This window comes from Canis lupus, chromosome 1 (genome assembly GCF_011100685.1).
Source record: "Canis lupus familiaris isolate Mischka breed German Shepherd chromosome 1, alternate assembly UU_Cfam_GSD_1.0, whole genome shotgun sequence".
Taxonomy (NCBI): domain Eukaryota; kingdom Metazoa; phylum Chordata; class Mammalia; order Carnivora; family Canidae; genus Canis; species Canis lupus.
The window spans coordinates 118,498,084-118,516,161 of record NC_049222.1 but is presented as its reverse complement, the minus strand read 5'-3'; the positions used below and the strand labels follow the sequence as shown (position 1 = coordinate 118,516,161).

General features: G+C 40.7%; 1 protein-coding gene across 3 annotated transcripts in view; it reads left to right on the top strand.

The window, feature by feature from the left end:
* Positions 1 to 18,078, top strand: part of ZNF599 (zinc finger protein 599) — a 45,246-nt gene that overhangs the window by 12,518 nt on the left and 14,650 nt on the right. Inside the window, exon 3 of one of the 3 annotated variants that reach the window (XM_038529385.1) lies at positions 9,676 to 9,776. The exons of 1 other annotated variant lie outside the window; for it this stretch is intronic. In XM_038529385.1, the coding sequence (XP_038385313.1) occupies positions 9,723 to 9,776 (54 nt within the window). In that variant the 5' untranslated portion in view covers positions 9,676 to 9,722. Of the gene's footprint in view, positions 1 to 9,675; positions 9,777 to 18,078 lie in introns of those variants that run through there. One more of the 3 variants, XM_038529383.1, reaches the window with a different exon arrangement.

Genomic DNA, 18,078 nt, shown 5'->3' with positions numbered 1-18,078 from the left:
GAAGCAAGTTGAATAAGGAGATCTATGGAGCAATAGGGCTTTGCAAAGTTCCCATATATACCAGGAAACCTAGAAGAACTTGTACGTTTCTAGGGCAAGTGCATGCTTAGAAAACACCTGAAAAGACCCCAAAATTTCTCTGGATGATTGTTAGGCTTCACACAAAGGAATTGAAGGCTAAGGCAGGAATGTAAAGACCTGGCTAAGCAGTGAAGGAGCAGCCCATCTCAGAGCGAATTTGTAAGGGATAAAGGGAATATATTTTTGTCTTAGTCTTCAGGCATTTAAAGAAGTCCCTATCAAATAGTTATCTTACCATTAAGCTAATGAAACAGAGATTTCAGTGACCACTCACAATAAATGATACCATCTATTAAAAATAATTTAGAAAAGTCACTAAACATACAACTAAAACCCACAACAAAAACAACAATCAACCATAAGGTAGGGACCGAGAATCTGATTTCCAGAGTTACTACATTTGAAATGTCCCATTATCCACCAAAAAATACAAGGAATACAAAAATAAAACAAGTGTGGCTCATTCATAGGAATATAGAAATAAACTGTCCTTGAGGAAGATCAAAACCAAAGTTTTTTAAGTCATCACCCTGAAACATACTCAAGGACTAAGGGCAACTGTGCACTAAGAACTGAGGATACCAGGGGAATAATGTCTCCCAAAACATAAAAGATCAATAAAGAGATAAAAAATTATAAAGAGGAAACAAATAGAAATCCAGAGCAAAAATGTATAATAACAAGTGAAAATTTCACCAGAGGGCTTCAATAGCATATTTGAGAAGACAGAAGAAATCATTGGTGAACTTAAAGACAGGTCAATCGAAATTAAACAGTCTAGGGAGAAGAAAGAAAAAGGAATGAAGAAAAATCAAGAGAGCCTAGTGGATATGTGGGACAATCTGAAAAATACTAACAGACACATAATGGGAATCCTAGAAGGAGAGAAGACAGAGTGAGAATTATGCATCTGAAGAAAAAGGCTGAAAATTCCCCTGACTTGATGAGAGACAGGAATCTATATACATCAAGAAGTTCAACAAAACTCCAAGTGGGTTGAAGTCAGATTCACACCAAAGAACATTATAATGAAATTGCCATAAACCCAAGGCAGAGAATCTTGCAAGCCAAGAAAGGAGCGATTATTGTGTTGAAGAGATTCTTAATATGACCAACATTCAATTTTCATCAGAAAACATGGATGCAAAAAAAAAATAAGAAAAAAGAAATCATGGATGCATCTTAACAGTGCTGATGGAAAAGATATCAATCTGTCATCAACCAACTTATTTTAACACTAACAATGAACAACTTATAATGGAAATGAAGAGAACAATTCCATTTATAAAATCATCAAAAAGGATAAAATACCTGGAAATAAACTTAACCAACATTATGCAAGACTTATATATGGAATCCCACATGTTGTTGAAAGCAACTATGGAGACCTGTATAAATGGAAAGATATTCATGCTCATATGACAATGCTGTTAAGATAGCAATACTCCTTAAACACTGATAGGACATCTCCATGCAGTGCTTCTTTGTAGAAATTGACAAGCTGATTTTCAAATTCATGTGTAAATCAAGGGGCCAAGAATTGCCTAATCTATCTTAGAAAATGAAGAACAAAGCTGGAGGACTCATACTTTGTGATTTAAAACTTACTATAAATTGGAGGCACCTGGGTGGCTCAGATGGTTAAGCATCTGCCTTTGGCTAAGGTCATGATCAAGCCCTGAGATCAAGCCCTGAGTCAGGCTCCCTACTTGTCCCTTTCTCTGCCCCTTTCCCCTGCTTGTTCTCTCTCCCTGTCTCTCAAATAAAATATACAATCTTAAAAAAAATAACTTACTACAAAATCTGTAGTAATTAAATAGTATGGTACTGGCAACAAAATAAGAGAGTCCAGGAATGAACCCACTTAATTGATTTTTGACAAGAGTTCCAAGGCCATTTCATGGGGAAAGAATAGTCTCTTCAACAAATGGAGATGGGACAACTGAATATCTACATGAAAGATATAAATTTGGAACCTTACCTTACTCCATATAAAGTTTTCAACTTTAAATGGATCATAGATGTAATAATGAGATAAAACTACAAAACTCTTAGAAGGAAACATAGGGATAAATCTTCAACATTGGACCTGGCAATTTAGTTCTTTTCAGGAAGGGAGGGTCCAGAGCTTAGATAGCAACCATCTCCCCCATGCCTTTGGGGGCTGTGATCAATTCATCACGATGAGAAAGTGGATGCCAGTGACACATGGGTCTGTTGTTCCTCTGAGTTGGTGATATGGGAAGAAGCATGAGTAGGGGGTGGATGTGGATGGTAATACAAAGCTTCCTTAGGAGAGAGGCTGACCACTGGCTTGGTTGTCTCCGTCATGGCAGGACCATGTGATGTTTGAGAATGTGTTTGTGTACTTCTCCCAGAAGAGTGGGTGTTCCTTGATGAGGCTCAGAGACTCCCCTACCATGACATGATGCTGGAGAACTTTGTACTTATAGTCTTACCTGCCAAGGCCCTCACTCTCAACCCATCCTGGCCTGTGCTCTTCCCTTCCCAATTTACTCAGGTACCATTCTATCCTTCCCATGGCCAGACCATGGGCACGAGCACTGCTTCATTCTTAGATTTCCTATAGTGGGTGTTGTGTCGGGAATGGGCTGTTCACACTCTTCTCTTCCAAGCAGCCCCAACAACTGCTGCCTGGAAGCCTAGTAGAAAAGGATTCAGGATTCAGGACTCTTACAGTCTGTCCAATGATTCCTACCCAGCTTGGCCTCTCTCTAGTCAGGTGACTATATACAGATGCATGGCACCTCTCTACCCCAAGCTCTTCCTTCTCCCCTTACCTGATATTTCTGAGGCCTGCCTGTGCCAGGAGTTTGGACATTGACATGATCAATGCTTTTAGGAACCACCAGGCTATGCTTGCAAGATACTTCCTCAGTAGTTCTTTATGTGAAACTTACTTTTAGTTCCCATGTTCTGTGCATGTTAAGTTGCTCACCTTCCCTGTATTTCCTTAAGACTTGTGTCTTCCAGGTCCTATTTAGTTTCCTGACAGGTATAAGTAGTGGGGGAAGACCTCAGTGCCTGACTAGTCAGACAGGAGTGCAGCTGCAGCTAGGGGAGCTCACAATGGGCCAGGCCTTGTGGGGAACTGGGGAGGGCATGATGTTAGGGCTTAGTTCAAATGAACTGGCAAACTGCCCCATGTTTACCATTTATTTCATACCAAAGCCACTTGTCACACCAAATTTCTACCTTTGTTTCTCCATTTGTAGACTTGTCGTCTTTACTCTGAGCTTTGGTTCCTGCTGAGTCCCCTAGTTATCAGCCTCCACATCTCACCTATTTTTCTCTACTACTCTCTCTGCAGCACTTTCCGGCATTGACCTACACATGATATGACATGTACACATATCCCTAAATAGTCCTTGGAAATCAGCTACCGTCTATTCTCATTGTGTGCTATAGTTTATGTTCTGTAAAGTCACCCCACACACTTAGTTAGTGAATATGGAATCACTGCCCCAGGGGAATTAAGGGATTAAGTTCTTGTAAGCCTTTGCACAACATTTTCGTCAACAGATCATTATTTAATGTCCTTTTGTGTGTGCTTCTGTTTAAAGACTCCTTATTTAATATATATTGTTGATTTGTTAACATTGAACTCATGGCCAACAGCTCGGTAACTCATGCCTGAACAAAGCTTATCTTATACACCTGTTTTTTCCACAAGGCCCATCACAGCCTTCTTATGCGTAGAGACGGAACAACACTTCAGTACTGTGTCTAGGAGTCATTTTATTTTATTTTATTATTTTATTTTTTGGGGGGCCATTTTAAAGATAAAAATCACCAAGCAGAAGTTCAAACTTGCTAAAAAAAAACCATGGCAGTAAATTATATCACACACAGGACCCTTATTTACAGTACTGAGCTGAAAGAGGAAGGCAGAGTGTTGCCTTTTTCAGCCTCAGCTAAGAGCATGCTTATGGAAACCCCAATCCAAGATCCTGAGTCTAGGCCAGGGTTTATATGGAATGGTTCCTATATCTGGCCACCAGTAGAGTCAGGTATAGAAAGTTATCCCTGGCATAAGTGCCAGCATGTCCAAATGCTTGAAGATGAGGCTGAGCTGAGAGTGTTCAGAGAACCACAGGTCTCTTTGCCTTCTGGTAGATCAGGAGAATAAAATTCAGGCCTGGAGTGACAGCTTGAGATGTTGGTTAAATGTTTTCCTGAGTGTGTTGGGAGCAATGGGATAGGCACAATGAAGTTATGTGGCCCAGGCCTTAACAGCCTCTCTGGCTGCAGAATGGAGAACAGATTTTGGGAGTGAGGGAGGCTACAGGGAGACCAGGGCTGAGGCTACTACATTAGTCCAGTTATGTTGTGGTGGTGACTGGGCCAGTACGAAGGCTGTGGAAGTGAGAGAAGTGGTTGGATTCTGGATATGGTTTTTAAGCATGGCTGGCTAGATTTTCCTAACATTGAGGATCAGAGAAGAAAAGGAGTTAGGGATTATCACTAAGGTTTTGGGAAAAAGAAAGGAAAGTTGGCAATAATTTTCAGTGGGAATATCAGTTTTGTTTTGGCCATGTCAAGAATCTGAGATATTTCAGAGAACACACTGCCTCCCTGCCTTAGAACTTGCATCATCCAGATACTCTGTTGGGCTGGGGTTAGGGGAGGGCTGGGGTGCTTCTTGAAGTGGACATGACTCTAGCTACCCAAACTGAGCTCAAGGGGACCCTAGCCGTACTGAGTGGCAAGTCAGAGGATGTGACATCAGGGCGGTGTTCAAGTCATACTACGAATCTGTTCTACTGTCACTATTGTTTTTCCTTCCCCCTTCTCAACACCTGCCCACTTGTCATTTCTACACTTCAACCCAGGGTGAAGCCTCAACTCTCTGGATTCCACGTCTCTCCCATTCTTCTCCCCTGCCCCCTCGTGGTGTTCTCCACCATCGCCCCATGCACACTGTGTTGTGAGATTATGTGGATATCCTCAGGCCATCTTGGAACATGAGCTACTCTAACACAAATCGATTTTCTTGGTCCAGGACACACTCACTGCACAGCACTTGTGTGCTACCAGACAAGACAAGTGCTAAACACCCTTTAGACTATGCCTCTCCTCTTTGTGGTAGCCCCTCCCATCCTTTTGTCCTTCATCTGGTCTTTCACTATGTCCTTCATTTCTCCCATGCTGTGACTTTAGAGGACCATTGCTGCACAGTGGCTTCTTCCTTGGCCTGACCCCAACTCCCTCCTCCTGACAATTCTGCAGACTCACATAAACACATCCATTGGTACATTAGACACACATTTGTGATGAGGTTACCTTCTCCCATGAAAGTCAACATGCACTTCACCTACATTTCTTTGCTTTTGGGTTATTGGCATTGAGGAGGCATTTTCTGAGCAGTGTTTCTGTAGAAGAGTGTTACAGATCCTTTCTCCAGAAATCCCATCCCTGTGAGAATTGTGTCTCAGTCTCAAAAGATAATTCACTCTTGGCTGAAAGACAAGGAACACATCCCAGGCAGAAATCATACACTTGGAGAACACATGGGGAACAAGTCTTCTGGGATAAACCTTCACCAGAACCAGTTCAGTAGAGAGAAACTATTGAGAAGGGATGGGGACAGGCCTTGTTTGTGAACTGCAAACTCCATGTCTTAAGGAAGTCCTTTGCCTGTGGCAAGATTGAGGGGTGCTTGCTGGTCAGTTCAGACCTTCTCTGGCCCAGGCCACCTACAAGAGGAAAGCCACATAGTGGCATTGAGTGTGGGGCAGCTACCACTACTTCCTTTTTATTCTTATTTATTGGTTGAAGTTGCTGAGTTACTTGTCCATTAGAACTGATCTCATTCTTGATTTGGCTTCTTGCACCTTTCTGATTTAGCATGCTGATCCTTCTCCCATCTTTCCTGTAAACTAAATATTGATGAGTTTAGGTGGCGCAGTGGTTTAGTGCCTGCCTTTGGCCCAGGGCGCAATCCTGGACACCTGGGATCGAATCCCACTTCGGGCTCCCAGTGCATGGAGCCTGCTTCTCCCTCTGCCTATGTCTCTGCCTCTCTCTCTCTCTCTCTCTCTCTCTGTGACTATCATAAATAAATAAAAATTAAAAAAATATTGATGAGATGGATAATTCGGGTCCACTCCTGGCAGACAGGTATGTATTGATAATACTTGGAGATACGTAGATATAACAGGTGTGTAATGGTGGCACACCTGGAAACACATGATATGACAGTATGTTTTGCTAGCATAGTGACAGTGCAGCACAACCTAGAGTCATACATGAATATTTGGGAGACCCTGTATGATAGGTTTGTAATAAACCGAAGTACAGCCTTGTGATCCTCCCAAATATGCCTTGGGATACTGTGCGATAGGGGATTGGGATGCTCACACTCTTCAACATGGCCTGAACCCATACATGGCACATCCAAAAGAGGAATGATGTGTGACAGATATGATACACATAAAGCTGACATATGCAAGACACATTGGGACCTCTGAGGATGGAGGAACTGACACACCACACAGCAAGTATGGTGACACAAATGCTCCATGGAGACTGTGAGATAGGAATGTGATAGGAGTGCCACAATGCCTGGTGTATAGGCCACATGCACACAACCACACAGTTCCCATGGGTCAAGTATGCTGAGGCAGGAAACTCCTGGCTTGAGAAAACAGCACTTCCACCAACCCTGAGGGTTTATTGATGCACTGATGGGGGTCAGAACAGGGAGCTAGGAGGTATATCTTACCACAACCTAGAGATTCACTCTAGAGACTCATATATGATGATTGAATGTGAGCACATGAAGATACATGGTGGAAAGAGACTGGTTTGAACCAGGTGGCAGAAGCCTTTACATTGCAATGCCCGTGAGAGAAGGCTTATAAGTAGTAATCCAATTAGGGCAGGAGGACAGGGGCTTTATGTGTTTTCCAGGAGGGGTCAACCCGTGTCCAGCCAATTTAGGAATGATTGATCAAAGGTGGTTCTGGAGGAGGTAGGGAATGTTCTTCCTTATAATAGGTTAGCAGCTATTATTTGGCATTGCCCTTTGTCCTCTGCACAGCCTCAGTCCCTCACTTTTCTGGATCCCTCCATGCCCAGTGTGCTAGTAATAAAGGGGCTTCTCAGAATCCTCTGACCAAACAGTCTGCAGGGAATGAACTGCAGGTATGAGCACAGGCTGTAGAGTCTGCAAAACTCAGTGTAGATTCCGGGTGTACTCCTTTTCTGGACTGTGACCTTATACAATTCTTCTCTCTGCAGTTGGCCTCAAGTCTAAACAGGGATATCAATAATTCCTCCCCTAGGTTGGGGAGATCAGAGAGGTCACGTGTGTGCTGTGCATCCCCTAGTGCCCATTCAGGTTTCAAGCCTCATCAGATGCCTTTTCTATGAGGGGCATGATGATAACTCTGCTTCTTTGCCCATGTCCACAGATACATGTTTGAGGGTGGCTGAAATTAATATAAGAGCAACACATAATGGAAGTGCTTCACAGGGGATCCCTGGGTGGCTCAGTGGTTTGGTGCCTGCCTTCAGATCCTGGAATCCCAGGATCGAGTCCTGTTTTGGGCTCCCTGCATGGAGCCTGCTTCTCCCTCTGCCTGTGTCTCTGCCTCTCTCTCTCTCTCTCTCTCTGTCTCTCATGAATAAATAAATAAAATCTTAAAAAAAAGGAAGTGCTTCACAGCCTTGTTACTGGGCTTAACACACATAGACCATGGACCAGAAGATCTGGGTTCACATTCAGCCTCTCCTTATCAGACTAATGACACTGGGCAACTTGCTAAGATCACTAACTGTGATATGGAGAAGACAGCTGTGAAGAATGGATAAAAGTAATAAAACACAATGAATTGAATTAACTAATATGTTATAGGCTGTATTGGAAAATGTTGACAATCTATAAAAACAAATGAGTAATATAAGCAAAGAGATGGAAATGCTAAGAATCAAAATGAAGTGCTAAAAATGAAAAAAACATGAAGAATGCATTTGATAGGTTCATCAGTAGACCAGACATGGCTGAAGAAAGAATCCATGAGCTTGGAGATAAGTCAATAGAAACTTCCCAAATGGAAGTGCAAAGAAAATAAAGAATGAAAAACATGGTACAGAATATCCAAGAGCTGTGGACAATTACCAAAGATGGAATAGATGCATAATAGAAATACCAGAAGGAGAAGAAAGAGGGAAGAGGAGAAGAAATATTTAAAATAGAAATGGCTGAGAATTTTCCAAAATTAACCACTTACATCAAACCCCATATCCAGGAAGCTGAGAAAAAATAGAATAAATACCAAAAGCAGAATAAATACCAAAAAACTACACCTAGGTATATCATATTCAAACTTCAGAAATCCAAGAAAGAAAGAAAATCTTGAAAGAAGCCAGGGAATGGGTAAGAAAAACAACTTATCTGTAGAGAAACAAGAATAAGAACCACATCAGACTTCATTTCAGAAACCATTCAAATGAAAAGATAGTGAAGTGAAATATTTAATGTTGAAAGAAAAACATCCCACCAACTTAGAGTTTTGTATCTGGTAAAATTATTCTTCAAAAGTAAAAGGAAAGTAACGACTTTCTCAGATAAACAAAATTGGGGGGAACCTGATTTGCAAGAAACGTTAAAAAACATTCTCCCAAGAAAAAAGGAAAATGGTATGTAGGGGTCAGAAACTCCTATCTCCATAAAGAAAGAGTCAGAGAAAGAATAAATGAAAGCAATATAAAATCTTTTATTTTTCTTTACTTATTTATGATAGTCACAGAGAGAGAGAGAGAGAGGGGCAGAGACACAGGCAGAGGGAGAAGCAGGCCCCATGCACCGGGAGCCCGACGTGGGATTTGATCCCGGGTCTCCAGGATCGCGCCCTGGGCCAAAGGCAGGCGCTAAACCACTCCGCCACCCAGGGATCCCTTATTTTTCTTATTTTTAGGTGTTCTAATAAATTTGTTCAAAGTAATAATAACAATGTCTCGGGTGTTACAGCATAGGGACAGAATGGAATAAACATTAGCAGTGTCTTAAGGGCTGGGAAGGAGAAAGGAAAATACTCTGTTAATGGGTCACAGCACTACCCACGAAGCAGTACAGTGTCATTTGAAAGTAGGCTTAGATTGGTAGTAAATATAAATTGTGAACTCTGGAGCAGCCACCAAAAAAATATTTTTTAAAGAGCTATAACAGACGTGCAAAGAGAGGAGAAAAAAAAGGGAATCACACAAAATGCTTAATGAGGTATCCCTGGGTGGCGCAGCGGTTTAGCGCCTGCCTTTGGCCCAGGGCGTGATCCTGGAGACCTGGGATCGAATCCCACATCGGGCTCCCGGTGCATGGAGCCTGCTTCTCCCTCTGCCTGTGTCTCTGCCTCTCTCTCTCTCTCTGTGTGACTATCATAAATAAATAAAAATTTTTAAAAAATGCTCAATGAAAACCAGAGAAGACAGAATAAGGGGGAATATAAAAAAAGAAACAAAGAGTAAGTATGACAATTGGGAAACAGTTATAAACATGATAGATATTAATTCAACTATCAATAAGCACTTTTTAAAAAAAATATTTTTTAAATTTATTCGTGAGAGACACAGAGAGGCAGACACATAGAGGAAGAAGAAGGCTCCCAGCTGTGAACCTGATGTGGGATTCCATCCCAGGACCTCAGGACCACGACCTGAGCCAGGTGCCCCCAGTAAGTACTTTATTTTTTTTTTATTTTTTTTATTTTTTACTGTTAACATCATCTTTATTTTACAAATAAAGAAACTGAGGCACAGACAAGTAAAGTAACACTCCCAGCATCATATAGTTAGTTGGTGACACAGTTGGATTTGAACCTGATAGCCAATTAGACACTAAAAGCTGGTTCCTACCATACATATTGTCAAAAATGTGGTATTTTATTCCTTTGGTTTCCCCTCTTTTTATACGATAAGCATGCTTTACTTTAACAATGAAATAAAATTAAGGTTATCCATATTTCTTGTTTGTCATATGGAAAAATAAAATAGTATTAAAAGATCAATATACGAAATTAAAGGTGATGTACAAAATATATCCTTAAATTACAACCTGTTTTATAAAATTCTGCCTTGCATAAATAAAATTCCATTGCCTATTTCTTGCTGAGCCAGTAAGTACTTTAAATGTGAATTATCGGAGGGAGAGAGGGGAGTGGTGCCTGGGTGGCTCAGTCAGTTAAGTGTCTGCCTTTGGCTCAGGTCATGATCCCAGAGTCCTGGAATTGAGCCCCACATCAGACTCTCTGCTCAGCACGGAGCCTGATTCTCCCTCTCCTGCTGCACCCCCTACTTGTGCTCTCTCTTTTTCTCTGTCAAATAAATAAATAAAATCTTAAAAAAAATAAATGTGAAATATCAAAATATATCAATTAGAGACAAACTCTTAGAGTGGGTTAAAAAGAACAAGACTCAACTCTATATTATCTACAAGAAATGCACTTTAGGGGGATCCCTGGGTGCCTCAGTGGTTTAGCGCCTGCCTTCGGCCCAGGTGTGATCCTGGAGTCCTGGGGTCGAGTCCCACATGGGGCTCCTTGTGTGGAGCCTGCTTCTCCCTCTGCCTGTGGCTCTGCCTCTCTCTCTCTCTCTCTCTCTGTCTATCATGAATAAATAAATAAAATCTTTAAAAAACTTTAAAAAAAAGAAACACACTTTAAATATAAAGACATTGAGAGGTCAGCAGTTAAGGATAAGGAAAGATATGCTATGCTAGCACTAAAAGAAAGAAAAGAATAGCAATATTAATATCAGACTTCAGAGTAAGAAATTTTTTAGAGATAAAGAGGGGGCATTACATAATGATAAAAGAGACAATTCTCCAAGCAAATACAATAATCTTTAATGTGGGTTGTTCTTAACAATAGAGCATCAAAATATGTGAGGTAAAGGATATTTAATGGTAAGAAAACAAACAACCCAGTTAAAAATTGGCAAAATATCTGAACAAATGCCTTGCCAAAGAAGATACACATAGGGCAAGTAGCACAGGAAAAGATACACATCGTATCTCATTAGGGAATTGCAAATTAGGACATTAATGAGTTATCCCCATAGCCCTATTAGAATGGCTGCAATTAAAAAAACAAACAAAGTTGACAATACAAAATTCTGGTCAGTCTGTGGAGCAATAAGAACTTTCATTTGTTGCTGCTAGGAATGCAAAATGTATCATCAGTTATGGAAGAACCCCCACCCCCTTGCCAAATTTCATATATTGAAGCCCTAATATGACTCTATTTCGGAGTAGGGTCTTTAAGGAACTAATTAAGGTTAAATGGAGTCGGAAGAGTGGGGCCCTAATCTGATAGGGCTGGTGTCCATATAAGAAGAGGAGGAGACACCCGAGAGCTCTTTCTCCTTCTCTGTGTGAGCAAAGAGGAAGGGCCAAGGGATAACACAGCAAGAGGGCAGCTGTCTGCAAGCCAGGAGGAAAGCTCTACCAGAAATCAAATTTGTCAGCGTCTTGCTTTTAGACTTACAGCCTCCAGAACTGTGAGAAAATAAATTTGGTTGTTTAAGGACTCAGTCTGTGGTATTTTGTCATGGCAGCCCGATCTGACGAATGCAGTCACTTTGCAAAAATAGCTTGGCAATTTCTGAAAAGTTAAACATAGTTTTACCATATGATCCTGAAAGCCTATGTGTTTATTGAGTTGAAAACCTATAGCTACACAGAAACTTGCATATAAATGTTTATTGCATAATTGCCCTAAACTGAAAGCAACCCAGATGTCATTTTACATATGAATGGACAAAAAAGCAAAACAAAACTGTGTGTGTGTATATATATATGTACACACACACACACACACAATGGAATTCATTGATAATGTGATGAAAGAAATAAGGTATCAAGGCACAAAAGACATGGAGGATTCTTTTTAAAATTTATTTATTATTATTATTTTTTAAGATTTTATTTATTCATGAGGGACACAGAGAGAGGCAGAGCCACAGGCAGAGGGAGAAGCAGGCTCCATACAGGGAGCCCAACGCAGGACTCAGTCCTGGGATCATGGGATCACGCCCTGGGCCTAAAGCAGGCTCTAAACTGCTGAGCCACCCAGGCATCCCTAATTTATTAACTTTTTTTTATTAGTTTCAGAGGTAGAATTTAGTGATTCATCAGTTGCATATAACACCCAGTGTTCATTACATCACATACCCTCCTTAATGCCCATCACCCAATTATCCTTTTGCCCAACCCCCTCTAGCAACCCTCAGTTTGTTTCCTAGAGTTCAGCATCTTTTATGGTTTACCTCCCTCTCAATTTTCATCCTATGTTATCTTTCCTCTCCTTCCTATATGTCTGTATGATTTGTTTCTTAAATTCCACATATGTGTGAAATCATAATGGTATTTGTCTTTCTCTGACTTATTTTGCTTAGTGTAATATTGTCTGGTTCCATCCACATCATTGCAAATGGCAAGATTTCATTCTTTTTGATGGATGAGTAATACATATATATGTATATATATAATAACTTTCATCTTTTTTTGAAGATTTTATTTATTTATTCCTGGGAGACACAGAGAGAGAGGCAGAGACACAGGCAGAGGGAGAAGCAGGCTCCATGCTGGGAGCCTGATGTGGGACTCGATCCCAGGACTCCAGGATCACACCGTGGGCCAAAGGAAGGCGCTAAACCACTGAGCCACCCAGGGATCCCCTACTTTCATCTTCTTTATCCATTCATCTGTCAGTGGACATCTGGGCTCTTTCCATATTTTGGCTATTGTGGACATTGCTGCTATAAACATTGGGGTGCATGTGCCCCTTTGAATCGGTATGTTTGTATCCTTTGGATAAATACCTAGTAATGCAATTGCTGGGGTAGCTCTATTTTTGACTTTTTGAGGAAACTCCATCCTGTTTTCTAGAGTAGTTGCACCAATTTGCATTCCCACCAACAGTGTAAGAGAGTCCCGCTTTCTCCACATCCTCACCAACATAAGTTGTTTCCTGTGTTGTTTTCTTAGCCATTCGGACTGGTGTGAGGTGGTATCTCATTGTGGTTTTAATTTGTATTTCCCTGATGCCAAGTGATGTTGAACATTTTTTCATGTGTCTGTTGACCATTTGTATGTTGAAGAAATGTCTGTTCGTGCCTTCTGCCTGTTTCTTGAGTGTTTTTTTTTTGTTTGTTTTTTGGGTGTTGAGTTATGAAATCAGTACATCTACCTATAATTTCTGAAACCCCTCTGCAAGATCTATTTTTAAGAATAAAAATTTTTAAAGGAGACAAGTAGTATGAAGGTGTGCTCTCACGTGACTATATTAATGATTACCTCTGCAACTACTTGCTGGACTAGAGAATGGTTGTATTTTATACTTTTACAAATATCCCAAATGATGCTATAAAGGGCCATCCCTGACTTGCCTGACTTGCCCTTCCACAAAATGTTTATAAGAGTTTTGTGATGATGATGATAATGATAATAATAGCCATTATGTATGTCAGGAGCAGTAACTGTGCTAAACCCTGTGTAAAGCACTTTTTATATTACTTCCAGTGAGATGTATATTGCTATTTTTCCAGTTTTATTCACTGGGTTTGAATTAAAGTATCCTTTCTTCTCAAACTGGAGTCAGTATAGAATACCCTGGGGGGTTTGTGGGAGCCCAGATCACTGGACCTCACCCCTAGGGTTTCTGATTCACTAAATTTTGATGGGGCCAGAGAACTTGCATTTTTTCACAAATTCTCAGGTGATCCTAAAGTTCTACAGAATAAAGACTTAGATGATGATCATGATCATGATGATGACATGTCTCATACGGTTCTTGCCATGTAGTTATTAGCTTTTCACATACCTACACAACAGATAAGTTTATTAACTATAAAGTATGATGATTATTTACTCTTCACTAAGTGGAATTGGATCATCATAAAGGTCTTCATCCTTATTGTCTTCATGTTGAATGGATGAGGAAAGGAGGAGGAAGAGGAGGGGAAGGTCTTGCTGTTCCAGGGGTGGAGAGGTAGAAGAGGTGGAAAAGGTGGAAGGGGAGGCAGGAGAGGCAGGTATACTTGATGTAACTTTGTAGAAATACATCACAATTTTTGTCTTTTTTGCTTTTTCCTTTCTCTAAAAATGTTTCTGTACCTTACCAATCCTTCTTCTCATTTGCTTTATTTTCAGTGCTCATATCATAGAAGAGTCCTTGTCATAAAGGAAGTCAAAAGCAGTCTTGAATAATGCTTCTGCCCAATTATCTCATGTCAATTTGTTTTCTGGCACTGCTTCTTTTACATCTTTTTTCTTCATCCTCTGGCACTGGTTTGGAAGCCCTCATCTCCATCAAGTCATCTGTTCATTCCTCTGGCATGGCGCCTATTAGCTCTTGAATTTCTTCAAGATTCATATCTTGAAACCCTTCACCCCTCCACACCTTTTTTATTTTTTTGCCATATCTACAATCATTTTCATTATTTCCTTGATTGACTCTGTCATAAATCCCATAAGACCATGCACATCTGGACACAGTTTCTCCCTCCCACAGCAAGAATATATTGTTTTGGGATGAATGGCTTTCAAGGCCTTTTCTGTAACAACAATAGCATCTTCAATTGTGTAATCCTTCCAGATTTTCTTGATGTTCTGTCTATTGTGGTTCTCTTCCATAATGTTAACAATCTTTTTCATAAAGTACCATGTGTAGGGCAGCCCAGGTGGCTCAGCAGTTTAGTGTCACCTTCAGCCCAGGGCCTGACCTGGAGACCCAGGATTGAGTCCCATGTCAGGCTCCCTGCACGGAGCCTGCTTCTCCCTCTGCCTGTGTCTCTGCCTCTCTTTCTCTCTGTGTCTCTCATGAATAAATAAAATCTTAAAAAAAAAATAAAGTACCATGTGTAATGAGAGCCTTAAAGATCCTTATGAGCCCCTGATCTAGGGGCTGAATTAAAGACATTAAGTTTGGGGCCAAGCAGACCACTCTGATGCCTTCGGTGTTGAACTCATGGGATTCTAGGTGTCCAGGGACATTGTCCAATATCTAAAGAACTTTAAAAGGCAGCCCCTTACTGGCAAGGTACTTCCCGACTTCAGAGACAGAGCACCAATGGAACAAATCCAGAAAAAGAGTTCTAGTGGCTCAGGCCTTCCTTCTCATTATACAACCAAAAGACTGACAGTTGGTGTTTATCTTTTTCCCTTCCAGGCTTGAGGTAAGCAGCTTTATAGATAACAGCAGTCCTGATCATAAACTGGACTGCATTTGCACAGAACAGTTGAGTTAGCCTATCCCTTCCTGTCTTAAATCCTGATGCTTGCTTCTCTCCTTTGTGGCATTTCTTTTTTTCCAGAATAGGGCACTTTGATCTCTGTTAAAAACTGGTTCAAGCAGATACCTTTCCCCCTCAGTGATTTTCTTAATGGTAGGTGTGAATTCAGCTGCTGCCTTTTGGTTGGCTGTTTCTCCTGTTATCTTGACATTTTTTAAAAAAGATTTTTATTTATTTGAGAGAGAGCAAGAGGCAGCGGGAAGGGTAGAGGGAGAGTGAGAGTGGGAAGCAGACTTTTCATCTGAGCAGCGAGCCAGATGCAGAGCTTGATTCCAGGACCCCAGGATCATGACCTGAGCTGAAGACAGATGCTTAACTGACTGAGCCACCCAGGTGCCCCTATCTTGACATTTTTAAAGCCAAACTTTTCTCAAATTATCAAACTACTCTTTGCTGGCCTTTTGATGTAGATCCTTCACCATCCTTTTGCTTTAAGTTGTTATATAATGACTTTGCTTTTTCTGGAATCATATTAGAGTCTGCTTGTATTCCTTATAGCAATCCTGCACTCACTTAAAAGCTGCATTTTCAATTTGATATTAAAAAGGTATTTCACAAAAAGTGCAAGGTTTTCACACCTGCTGGTGTAGCTGTGGTGATGACTTCATGAATTTCCTTTTCTTTTTTTACAGTGGCCCTTAAACTGGATTCAATTATCTTGAAATGGCAGGCAACCACAGCGACAGACCCCAATCTACCATACATATCAAGCAATTCAACTTTTTCTTGTAATGTCATGATGATGTAGTTTTGAAATGTACGTGAGGTTGGAGGGGTCTGGAGCCGATGGCCAAGAAAGAATTCTTGAGATGTCTGGTGCAAAATTGGACAGGACCTATGGGTAGAAAGAGCTGCTGCACCATGGTTGTGAGGGGTGACTGATTCTGTATTTGGGAGTTAGGGGAGGTAAGGAAAAGGGAGGTTTTCAAAAGAACTTTTATATGCTAAAGAGGACCTTACAAGATCCCAGAGGCCTTATAAGGTCAAGTTAAGGTTGTTTCTCACTCTAATAAAGCATTAACATTAAGACAGTTGGGAGCTTCTGGAAAGAACAGGATACTCTGTCTGCCTCAAGTATTTGTCAACGGGCTGCACGTTACAAGGACATTTTATCTACACTTCCTTCTGGAAGTTAGGTTATTGATAAGAATGCTTTTTTTCTTGTAAATCACTAATATATATGTAAGACTGAGATTCATGTCTTGCAGGACTGTAATCTCTATAAATAACCATTTGTTTTTTCTTCTCTTAGCTTTAGGGCAGCCAAGAATGCCTGAGGAATGTCACATATATCCTGCCTGAGAGTGGTGGTGGTAGTGGTGGGGTTTTGTCGGGGTTTCAGCTTGTGCTTTGTCCTCAGCTTGCCTTCTGCTCTCTTATCAATGACTTTTCTCTGCTCCTTGGGAGCACTTCCAGCATTAGTAGTGGCACTTTCTGTGGGTTTTATGGTGTTTTTCAAGTTTTACAGTATGGCACAAAATATGAAAAGTGATCAAGAACCCTGATCATTTTTTATTGTGATACATAATTTACTGGAGACATGAACTCCTCCCATGGAAACGATTAGCATCACACAGTGTTTTGAGTGGATATTCGCTATACTTGAGCTTACTGCAGTAACAACAGGAGGTGGATAGGAAATTATTACAGTTCAGTATGCACTACAGTAAATTTTATGCAGTTATGATTTAATATTCCATCTTTACATTTGTTTGTATTTCTCTTGACTGCAAATGGCACGATGATGTATGGTCTGTGTTTGTATGGGTAAGTTTTGATAAATTTTAACATTTTATGATAGATTTGTATATATTTTATGGTAGTATGTGATAAAATAAACTGGGATCTGATGTAGTTTTGGGATATTGGTGACGTCCAGGGCCAGCAGCTAAGAAAGAATTCTTGTGGTGTCTCTGGTGCAAAAAAAAAAAAAAAAAAAAAAAGGTGATTTTATTAAAGCACAAGGAACAGGACCCGTGGGCAGAAAGAGCTGCCCTGGGGTTGTAAGGAATGGCTGATTATATACTTGGGAGTTGGGAGGGGGGTAAGGAAAAAGAGAGGTATCCAAAGGGACTTTCATATCCTAAAGAAGACCCTCAGGATACTGCAGGCCTTGCTATTATTAAACTAAGGTTATTTTTCCCTATAGCAAAGCATTAACTTTAGGACAATTGAGAGTTTCCTGGGGGAACATCACACATATCCTACCCAGGAGTGGGGTGGTGGTGGTGGGAGGCCAGTGGGGGGTGGCCGTGGTTGCGCAGGGGGGGTGTGTGAGGGGGGGGGTGGGGGGTGTCAGCTTGTGCTTTGTCTTCAGCTTGCCTTCTACTCTGTCATCAATATCTATGTATATTTTATGCACTCAATATATATATAACTTTTTTTTCTTTTTTAAAAAAATACTCCTAGGCTACATGGTTCATCTACAATTTCACTCAGTAGGAGTGAAGTGGGGTCTTTCTTTGTAACAGATTCCCAGGGTTGGAAACAGCTAATTAGAGGAATACTTAAACTTACTATATTCAAGAATTATCTTCAGTTTTCATTGTAAATACTGGTTCAGAAAGGAGAAGTGATCCCACTGCTGGGCACAGGGAGGAAAGTCAAGGCGTCACCTATTTCAGGTGAAGCACTGCTGAAGAACCACTGGATTTTTTTTTTTTTTTTAAGATTTTATTTATTCAT